This window comes from Sinohyriopsis cumingii, unplaced genomic scaffold (assembly GCF_028554795.1).
Source record: "Sinohyriopsis cumingii isolate HCF-2022 unplaced genomic scaffold, ASM2855479v2 utg000663l, whole genome shotgun sequence".
Taxonomy (NCBI): domain Eukaryota; kingdom Metazoa; phylum Mollusca; class Bivalvia; order Unionida; family Unionidae; genus Sinohyriopsis; species Sinohyriopsis cumingii.
The window spans coordinates 614472-626261 of NW_028315922.1; the positions used below are offsets into that span (position 1 = coordinate 614472).

An 11790-nucleotide genomic window follows, 5' to 3' on the forward strand; every position below is an offset into this window, starting at 1 on the left:
ACACAAAAAACCGATGATCTGAATATATATTGTGTTCATGAGAAATTGTGTATGTCAGAATTATGATTAAAAACAATCTATCAATAAGGAACCAGATCTTCATCCTATTACTTATTCTCCAAATGTACTGTGACTGAGAAATGTATTTGAAGAAGAAAGCAAATTTTTAAATAAATTACGTTTCTCTGAGAATACTTACCCAGTTACTTTACTTAAAGACCCTCCCAACCACCCTGCCATGCGAGCATCCTTGTTAGAATCTCGCTTAGCTAAAAACTAGTGGCACCAGGTGGTGCCAAGGAGTGACAGTGGGCAAGACTTATTGCCTGTAATCTATTGATATAGACAGAAGAAGATGATTTTCATCTTTTAGTAGGGCTGGACTCACGAGGTTGTGGGTAATATTCCTAATGTAATGTGATTGTGGAATGTTTCTTGGAGAACAGAGCCCCGAGTGGTCTAAAGCACTCTCCGTTATGGATCACTGCCATCTTACCTCTGTATGCGTGTGTTCGAGTCTTGGATTCAGCTAACGTTAGTATGTGAGAAAGCTTGCCAGTAGCTTCTCATGGGTCAGTGGTTCTTTCCAGTGGTTTCCTGGGTTCTTCCTCCACCATTAATACTTGCCACCATGTATAGCCTATTGTTTGCTGAAAAATGGTGTTAAACCCTACAACAACAACAAAATATTCTTGGAGAAACATAATTTACTTAAAAATTTGCTTTTTCAAAGTGTTTGACTTTCACTCAGTAAGATCCCGCTATTAGAGGTGGACAGTCATTATAGCTTTTGAACAGATTTTGTATCCTTGGATCAGTTCTTTTAAGATATGTTACATTTGTTACCTGTCTGCCATTAAATGTCTTAACTAAAATAGGGGTGAAAACAATAAATCATACTTTGAAAAGAAAAAAAATAAGTGCCATGCAGGCTTATTTTTTTGGCTAGACATTAATAATAAATTTTCTATAAGTTTCTATGTATTTGCAATTTTTTTAGAGGTATCTGTTTTTATGGATTTCATGGATACTGCTTACTTTGAATTTAAAGACCCAACAATAAATGTCATTTCTGTGCAGACTGCAGGACCTCTTCTGCTATCAGTGAATATATGTATTAATGACAGTCATTTTACATCAATGGATGAAAATTTGTACCCACAATAACAAATGAATTGACAAAATTGCATTCAAAACATGTTTTTCTCCTAATGTGAGCTGAGTAACTTGAAGTTGGTAAATTGAATCTTGATGTACTTGATTAGAGCATTCATTTAAAGGTTATGTGCAGAATCATATTTGATTCATTAGAACATTGCACATTTCCCTCAGTAGTAAAAGTACCTTTATGATGAAGTTAAATTTAAATGTATGTTTTAATAACTATACGCTTGTTTTTTGGCATTCTTTATTTGTGGCATTTTCTTTGTTCACCATGATTTTGACTTTCTTTGCATTTTTTTCAGCCACTTTCATTGTGCGTTGGATGATAGGATTTGCTGAGATCAAGAAATCATCATCTGAATATGGGCAGGTTCAGTGTCAAAAGAAAAAAGAGTAAGAGATGTGCAGCAAATTAGTCATTATCCCAGTGGGTTTTTAAATAAATGTTTAATTAGTAGGAACATGATCAAGTCATCACATTGGTAAAATGTTTTTCATTACTGTTATTGAATACATTGCATTTTGTTGATTACTGTTAATGTATACATTGCACTTTGTTGATTATTGTTAATGTATACATTGCACTTTGTTGATTACTGTTAATGTATACATTGCCTTAGCAATGATATTTTTGTTACCAGTGTTTTTTTATGTTAATGTGCTGAGAAACTTCCACGTGTGAATTTTGGTATTTCTTTAAATTGCCATAGTTTTTGGCTGTACCAGCCTTTGACCAGTTCCACTTGCCAAAGACCAGAAGAGCATATCAAGTGGTTCTGTGTCCAGTATCCATAATCATTTATTTGTGATTGATACTCCTTAAGTTCTCAGAAGAAAGTCTTGAACTTAGCAAGCAGATACATTCTGAGGTCAGTTTGGACCTAAATATAAATGGTGCCTCAGGACATACAGTATAGCAACCATAGTGACCATTCTAAACATATTGTTATAACTCCTATTGACCTTGGATTTAGACCAAAAGATTTTTTTATCACAACAGAGCTGGTAATACTTGAAGATGGCGCTGATCTGATAGCCAGCTTGCTGCAATGGCAGCCATCATGAAAATCTTGTTATTGCTACTACTCCTGAATGGTATAAACTTCAGTATCACTAATTTTCATGGGGTACCAATCATTTGTGGATGAAATAAACAGTGAATATAAAGACCCAACAAAACGTTGGTCACATATGATGAAAATGTGCTCCCACCCCTCATTTTCTTACTTTGTTTCATTCCTTTAGATCCTATAATATTTCATCATCTTTTCTGTAATCTGGCAATATAAATTATCTTTTATTCATGTTTATTTTAACTGAATGAAAAAAAAGATTCATAAAATATTTTATATTGTTTCAGGTCATATTTGTCTATATGTAATTTTAACTCACTGCCATAAATCCATATTTAACACAAGAAAAGAGAGAAAGAAATCAGAAAAAAATAAGGCATTCAGACACTAGTACTACTGAAATGAAAGATACTAGTATATGCAAATTTGATTTAATACCTTATTTAATCAGTTCTTCATTCAAGGAAAACTATCATCAAAAATTTAAATCCATGTGAAAACTTATCTCATTTATACTATGAATAATGAACAAATGACTGTAAAATACTATTGCTTAAACACAAGTACTATGAGTTACTATATATATATATATATATATATATATATATATATATATATATATATATATATATATATATACTAATGACTGAAAAGTATTCAAGCTCACACATCTGAATTTTGAACAAAACCACTGAATCAGCATCATGTTAATCAGTTAATCATGTCTACTGGTACATACAAATCTTTGTCAGGTAAAAGTTCTGAAACGTTTCAAACAAACAAGTCCAGCATTCTTGGTGACTTTGATAATATTAAATCCAGTCTTTTACACTTTTTAATGTGAACTGCAGTTGTCCATTCAGCTTGAACCGGCTTTATGAATAGTTTTATGTTGGGTGGTTGAAGTTCATTCATACATGACACAGGCACAAGCAAAGAAGTGTTTGCACTGTTATTGTCATTTAAAAATTTTAGTTAACACTTTCACAGATCTCAACACATTAAATGGGCACACTGCTTGTTAACTGCATTGACAATGGGTTGCTGGTCATGTGCTAGGTTCACATGTGAAATGATGACATTTGCCAAACCAGATGGGATCTAAGTTGAACTTTACCACTCTTAAACCACTGTTAATCATTTGATCATCAGTCATCAGAAAATATTTGATGGTGCAGTTCTATGGACAGTGGTTTAAGGAAGAATTCATACACAATTATAGTTTTCTAACCAATTAGTAAGGTATTGTTGGCAGTGTTGATTTCCTTTGATTTTGAGTATAAGTGATTGATCATGCTTGATCTTTGATTAGTGCTCAATATAGGTGGTAGTATTGTTTTCAATATTGAGTTGACCATGCCATTTGTTGTTGGCATGGTTTTGCATTCTTTATTTAGAGTATTTGTAGAGGCTGAGCCACAGAATTAAATACACCCACAAATGGACAAACTTCAACAGGTACAACCACAAATTTAAGTACCATGAAAATGTCGTTTTCTTACAAAACAATGAAAATTGAAACCCTTGAAAATAAATAATACAGTCACTTCAGTACTTGTTTTTATTAAAAACTTTTTATAACATGTAGGGTTTGAAAATCTTATCCCTACTTCACATGGTCTTATTTGCATGTTTTATTTGATTAAAGAATTTTTTTATGACAGAAGGTTCTAAGGCAAGTAGAGTACTGATTGGATATCAAATATGGCTATATTGTTGACGATCTCAACAGTTGTGTTACAGATTCTGCACAGATGTTCATATTAATGTGAGGTTCTAACTAAAAGGCTTATAAGATGCTGGCAATCTTGAAAATCTGTTTATTACAACATGTTCTGAACAGATGGCTGCATGGACATTGGGGTTTTTGCTGTAAGCCTTCTAATGCTGTGTAGCTGTCTGAACAGATGGCTGCATGGACATTGGTGTTTTTGCTGTAAGCCTTCTAATGCTGTGTAGCTGTCTGAACAGATGGCTGCATGGACATTGGTGTTTTTGCTGTAAGCCTTCTAATGCTGTGTAGCTGTCTGAACAGATGGCTGCATGGACATTGGGGTTTTTGCTGTAAGCCTTCTAATGCTGTGTAGCTGTCTGAACAGATGGCTGCATGGACATTGGGGATTTTGCTGTAAGCCTTCTAATGCTGTGTAGCTGTCTGAACAGATGGCAGCATGGATATTGGGGTTTTTGCTGTAAGCCTTCTAATGCTGTATAGCTGTCTGAACAGATGGCTGCATGGACATTGGGGTTTTTGCTGTAAGCCTTCTAATGCTGTGTAGCTGTCTGAACAGATGGCTGCATGGACATTTGGATTTTCACTGTAAGCCTTCTAATGCTGTATAGCTGTCTGAACAGATGGCTGCATGGACATTTGGATTTTCACTGTAAGCCTTCTAATGCTGTGTAGCTGTCTGAACAGATGGCTGCATGAACATTGGGGTTTTTGCTGTAAGCCTTCTAATGCTGTATAGCTGTCTGAACAGATGGCTGCATGGACATTGGTGTTTTTGCTGTAAGCCTTCTAATGCTGTGTAGCTGTCTGAACAGATGGCTGCATGGACATTGGGGATTTTGCTGTAAGCCTTCTAATGCTGTGTAGCTGTCTGAATAGATGGCTTCATGGACATTGGGGATTTTGCTGTAAGCCTTCTCATGCTGTATAGCTGTCTGAACAGATGGCTGCATGGACATTGGTGTTTTTGCTGTAAGCCTTCTAATGCTGTGTAGCTGTCTGAACAGATGGCTGCATGGACATTGGGGATTTCACTGTAAGCCTTCTAATGCTGTGTAGCTGTCTGAACAGATGGCTGCATGGACATTTGGATTTTCACTGTAAGCCTTCTAATGCTGTGTAACTGTCTGAACAGATGGCTGCATGAACATTGGGTTTTTTGCTGTAAACCTTCTAATACTGTGTAGCTGTCTGAACAGATGGCTGCATGGACATTGGGGATTTTGCTATAAGCCTTCTAATGTTGTGTAGCTGTCTGAACAGATGGCTGCATGGACATTGCGGATTTCACTTTAAGCCTTCTAATGCTGTGTAGCTGTCTGAACAGATGGCTGCATGGACATTGGTGTTTTTGCTGTAAGCTTTCTAATGCTGCGCAGCTGTCTGAACAGATGGCTGCATGGACATTGGGGATTTCACTGTAAGCTTTCTAATGTTGTGTAGCTGTCTGAACAGATGGCTGCATGGACATTTGGATTTTCACTGTAAGCCTTCTAATGCTGTGTAGCTATCTGAACAGATGGCTGCATGGACATTTGGATTTTCACTGTAAGCCTTCTAATGCTGTGTAGCTGTCTGAACAGATGGCTGCATGGACATTGGGGATTTCATTGTAAGCCTTCTAATGCTGTGTAGCTGTCTGAACAGATGGCTGCATGGACACTGGTGTTTTTGCTGTAAGCCTTCTAATGCTGTATAGCTGTCTGAACAGATGACTGCATGGACATTGGTGTTTTTGCTGTAAGCCTTCTAATGCCATGTAGCTGGTCCTGAATGAAAGTGGTGCATATATGATCCAATATGGCCACCAAAGAAGTTATCTTGAAATTTATTTATGATTAATCCTCCAGAATGGATTGTCATCTGGTTTTCACAAAAAAACTTATTACAGATGTAGTTTTCCTTCATGAAAATAATGCTAACCAAATTTCAAAATGGCTGCCCTGGTTGCCATTTTAGGATTGCATTAAACTGTATCAGTCAAGGTCCATGAGTACTGCATTTCACCATGTGGAATGAAAATTCATCCACTGCAATACGCTAAATGCAGACACCAACATGTGTATATGTATATGCCTGTAAGAGGATAGAGAAATGGTGTCATTAAATATTTGCATGACAGACATTTCATCAAGTTATTTTTCACTTATTTTCACACACCACCCATCCTCCTGCAGTGAGGTAAAATCAATAAAACTATACATTTTTAACCCCATCACAAATGAATATCAGATGAAATGGAGTAAACGGCAGTAATATTGACTTGCCAGGCAAGACCCAGATATGTAAAATGTCAAGAGAAAAGTGGACCATGGAGAATTAAAACATGTGCCCTTCACAGGAGAATTGCCCATGCTGTGTCTTTGAACCTCAGCTCAAACCAAACCTGCGAAAAGTTTTCCTTTATAAAAGCCTATGTTCCACAAAGTCTTCTCATAGGTGGAATACATTCAGAAAAGCTTGATAATATTGATGGAGATACTGGGGGATAACTTATCCATTCTTGAAGGATTTCAAAGTTATGCCATAGTCAAACATGCCAAACTGTGTAATGTTGCCATAAAGGTTTGTAACAGCTCTTGGAAATGTCTTTTAAACTTAAAGACTTTATATTTTGGGAATAACCATTTTGGCATATAGATCATTTAAAGTGGCTATGATATGAAGAAATGCATTTATTCCAACCTTTATTTTGCATTCACTCCAAAATAGATTTTGACTGTCATACATTTATTTTCTATTATTGCACAGGTTTAAATCAGTGGCCATGTTTGTTCCAAATGTATTCTGAAACCAAGCCAGTAATGAGATTTTAGATCCTGTTAATTATTTTTGACAATTTTACAAAAATATATGCCTTTGATCACCCAAAAGTGCCTCAAACTTCCAAGTGATTGACAAATTTGGTCATATTTTGACACCTTGAAACTTGATTATTAATACTTCTGATACGTATTATTTAGTTCAAAGTCTTTACTTTACAGTGAGTTTTTATATGTCTGCCTTAAGATTGAGTGTATTATGTTTTGATGTCTGTCCTTCTGTCTGTTGCCAAATTTATTTCCACACAATAACCAGCAGTCAACTATCTACAGTTACTGATGTCCATCAATGGCTTGTGTGAGGGTTAAGGAAGAACCCTCATCAAAATCATCATGAACAGTTCGAAGGTCAAGATAGCTGTGAAAGAACAAATGTAGTTTCTGGACAATAACATTAGGTCTACCTGGCCCAGACATTGTTGATGGCTTGTATTTGGTGTAAGGAAGAAGCCTATGGATTTGGGGTTAAAACATCAAAGGTTAAAAATCAGTGTGACTTGGAAGATAAAAACTGCTTCTGCAAAGAAATTTCAGTTATTGCCCATGTACTGTCACCAAATTTCATGGGTATCTCACACATTGGATAAGAAAAAGCTTATTGATTTGGGAATAAAAAAGTCAGAGGTCAAGATCTTTGTAAATGAAAGAAGAAAAAGAGTTTTTGCCTTAAATCTATAATTCTGGGCCACAAATCTTAACCATGTTGTGGAAATAGTTAATTGATTTGGCACAGAAAATGTCAAGAGGTCAATTCAGCATAAAGAAAAATTGTTTTTTTTTCTAGAGTAAATTAATTCTGGTGTCTACAGGTCAGAGTTGAAGATCTTTTCTTGTCTAATAAAGCATTATTGGATTCTCACATTAAGTTTAGTTCTCCTTGTCTTTTTTAATATTTGAGTCACCTAATTATTTTTGTAAAATAGTATTACAAACTATTGAATTTTTTCTCAAACAGGCTTTGGCAAGGTCATATATGACAATATTCAGTACATACTTTTGTATTGTGTCCACATGCACACCTGAGAAAAAAAATAATGCTGAAAACAGTTAATTAATCCTTTAGCTGTGATAACAATGGAGGTCTAAAACTTGCATTTTAGATTATTTTCTATGCATGGTGCCAACAGTCTATGACACTTTTTACATTAAATTAATGTTCAACCATCTTGTCTTTGCTTTTTATTTCATGCCTAGCTCAATATATTCTGATCTCTTTTCCATGTGTCATAGGCCATACTTGTTTTCCATGTGTCGTAGGCCATACTTGTTTTCCATGTGTCATAGGCCATACTTGTTGTTTAGTTACAGACGTAACAGATAAGGCATATCTATCTACTTGAAGAAGACAGCCCAGTAAATAAACACAAATTTCAAATCATCTATACTACATGTATATTTCCTACCCATTTACATTAAGGTAGCAGTGAACAGTATTGGGTAAGGTCCATGTGCCAACATGTACCATGTTGAATGAAATTTCACCAACTGCAATACATAGTAGGAATATTTTATGCTTATAAGATGACAAAGAAACTATCAAAATAAAATATTTGCATGACAAACATAATAGGTTATTTCACTTGTTTATTTTTACACCAACCCTTTCTCCAGAAAAATGTTGAAAATCAGGGAAGCCCATTATGGTTGAATACCAAATGAAACATGAAAATGGCACTAATAAAGTAGTAGAAAAGAAGACCATGGAATTTTTTATGCAGAATGGTTACTTTGAGAATTACCAGTTATATACCCAAACAAGGTTAGTTATAACTGGAAATCCAGCTTAACAAATTTGACTTTGAACTGAGTCTCAAACTCAACTGGCAAAAAGGTTTCCAGCACAGAACTATTGTTCCACAAGGACTTTCATAGGCAGATATACCTTCACAAAACCTTAGATATCAGTGATGAAGATGGGAAAACTGTTTTGTACTACCAGTTGATTATTGGTACTCTCCTGAACCAGTCAAGTTATCAAGATGGGCTTTTCATGGAAAACAGTATAAAGCAGGTTCTGAATGAAAATTATAATGATCACATGACACAAAAATTCTTGTTATCACTACTGTCCTTTGAAAAAAGATGGAATTAAAATTGAGTGTTCAGACACTTAAACACCTCTTGCAATGTGTAATCAGTCCTGAATCATGGTGTAGATCTAAACATCAGTATATTGAGAACAACTAAAAATAGAACTACTAGATCAAGTCCAAGGTCACTGCTTATATTTTTTTCTTTCATTTAGCTTATGAGCACATTGGTTTGTCCATATACTAACAAATTTTGACTGGGTTTTGTATTTCTTTATTTTTCAAAGGAGCAAGTTGGTAGTCTGTGATTGATTTCAAAGTCAAAGACCTTGACATGATGAGTGAAAGCCCATTTTGTAGATATAACTGAAGAATATACTAAATACTGCCAGTTAAAATGTTTTTTTATATAAAATATAGTAATTATGGAATATACCAGTCTAGCCATGATATCTCTAACATACACGCTGCTGTCTGGCATTCTATCGCACCGAAGGTTATTGTTTCCAATATTGAAGCAAAACGCATACCGAATTCGAGCAATTGACAAAAATAAAATACAGCAATGCTTACCATTTGAAAAGATGCAGTTGTCACCAGAATATTCTGTTCAAAATAATATTAATTTTGGACACCAGGGATACCACCACCCCTGTTTTCCTGACTCGCAATATGTCGACCTATTCTGCGCATAGCTTTGAAAAGATGTAATGTTTATCCATCAGGCTACAGAAATTAAATATATTACTGTGGACTGTTTCTGTCAGCAGTTCAGTCGAGTAATTGGTCAGGTTTATAGCTAGTTTTACAAAATTCAGCATAAAAATGCCAATAAATGGCAAGAGATATTAAGCAAACTAAACCAATCATGTAAAAAAGTTAGTAAAGTTCAAAATTTTATGAAAAATAAGCTATTTCGTGGAAGAGAAACAACAATGAATAGGATGTAATGTGTTTACGTCTTGTTGATGGGGAAAAATTACTTAACTCATTCGGCCCCGATCCCGTCTGTAGGCGTGATCCAGTTTCTGCAGTCATTGGCCGATCCCGCCTGTAGTCGTGAATTGTTTACTGCATTCAGTGGCCCATCCCTTCTCCAGGCGTGATGAATGTGTGTTAGATACGTCTCAGATTGGTTAGAAATGGTTTATTCCAAGAACTAAACAACTATTAAACCAATCAGAAATGATTTTACTTTCATTTGTGGAAATTTGAATTGTTCAGAAGCAAAAGGCTAAAGTTTGAGAGTGGTTTAACTACATGTGTTCTGTTCATGAAAAATCGTAAATGATGGCGGACGGAAGGGTGATTTTTGATGAGAGCAGAAATGTGGAGTTTCTCGGGTTTGATCTTGAAATTATTGAGCAAGCTGAGGAAAGATATGTTCAGCAGTTGAATATTTTTTGAGATTTAGATTTGGATGTAGAATATTCTGAGATTGAATCGTCCAAAGATGATAATGCTGACAGCGATGATGACGGAGTTCTTGCGGATAAACGTTGCACATAAGTTCGTAAATACTGTATAAATAAGTTGTGAAAGACTTCGACAGATAGGGTAAAAATTACATCATGTGTCGACAAATTCATTTGAAATAAATGGTGAAAATTTCGTGGATTTTGTTTGGAAATAAGAAGAGAAATTAAGGTAAGAGTGAATGCATGTGCACGATGTTTTCAAACAGGTAAAAACTATGAGGCACAAGCAGCCAGACACGGCTTTGTGCTTCTGAGGCATATCAGCAGAGATACTGAAAACAGTGCTGGGGCCGAATGAGTTAAGAATTTAGAAACTATACACCAGGGAATTTGTTGAGAATTTATGTTCTAGCAGTAAGTAGACATGTTGGGTAGCAGACGATTTTGTACGTGTGGGACAACTTGCTAAATTGGAAACTTGGATTAAAATAGTTTTGTTTTAAGGTACACATTTCCATCATTTATATTATGTATTTATTTTGTATGATTCTAAAAGATACATAGTAAATCAAATTTTCTGGGTTACAGGTTCAAGAAGGTCATGGAGTGGGTCTTCACGTTGCCAGTTAGAAATCACATTTTTATGTGCATTTCGAGTCTAAATGTGGGATATTTTTGTACACTTTATGAATATCACTTTTCTTAATTAATGTACGATTGTTCTTTCTGGATACAAAATGGATTTTTGACCCAAAATAGCACGTGATCAAATGTTTACAGAAATGATGTATCATTGCGCAGAATTACCTGATGCGCTGAATAGGCCAACATGGCGGTAAAATAGTACCTTTATTACCAAATTTGGAGCTTCTTAAGTATATCTGAGAATTTTGTATTATTGGCAATTAAAACAAAGGGATGTAAGAATTATCAGGAATTCCTACAAATTTCTTTCAGCCAGTAGAGTGAGACCCTTTGAGGAACTTTTCATATATTTGATAATGTCAGAATTACGTATACAAATCTGATTTATGTTCAGTGGTTATCATGGTTAAGTACAATTTATTTTTTAAATATCAGATTGTCTGATGTTGGTACATCAGCTCAAGTTTGTGTTTGCTACTCAACGTCATTGAGGGTTGCCATGAAACTTGACCTACTCATTCATCCCAAGGTTTTGTTGATCCTAAATGAAACTGGTACCACTCAGACATCCAGTAGGGCTGCCACACTGTTCATCCTGTCACTACGCCTGAATGGAAGGCCATACTGACATGGCGTTTTCACCACAAGATTTTTTAAGATGCTTATAGTACCACTGTAACATTAAGCATAAGTGCCATGGTGATGTATTTGAAAACCAATCATCTCTGAATAAATGGTCATAATGACATGGAGTTTTTAGACATTTTATGATGTCAGCAATTCTGAAAATCTTTTTAATACTACTTCCCCTGACAGAATGCTGATTTTGACAAGATTTTCCCTATAAAAAATTTTTATAATGTGTCATGACTTCTAAATGAATATAATACTTAATCAGGGTTCAAA

General features: G+C 35.2%; 1 protein-coding gene across 2 annotated transcripts in view; it reads left to right on the top strand.

Moving 5' to 3' along the window:
• LOC149773326 (1-acyl-sn-glycerol-3-phosphate acyltransferase delta-like) overlaps positions 1–7955 on the top strand; it is a 62874-nt gene extending 54919 nt beyond the window's left edge. For both annotated transcript variants that reach the window (XM_089946446.1, XM_089946447.1), the window contains exon 9: positions 1467–7955. In XM_089946446.1, coding sequence (XP_089802572.1) covers positions 1467–1561 — 95 coding nt within the window. In that variant the 3' untranslated portion in view covers positions 1562–7955. The remainder of the gene's footprint in view (positions 1–1466) is intronic.
• Positions 7956–11790: the final 3835 nt, after the last annotated feature.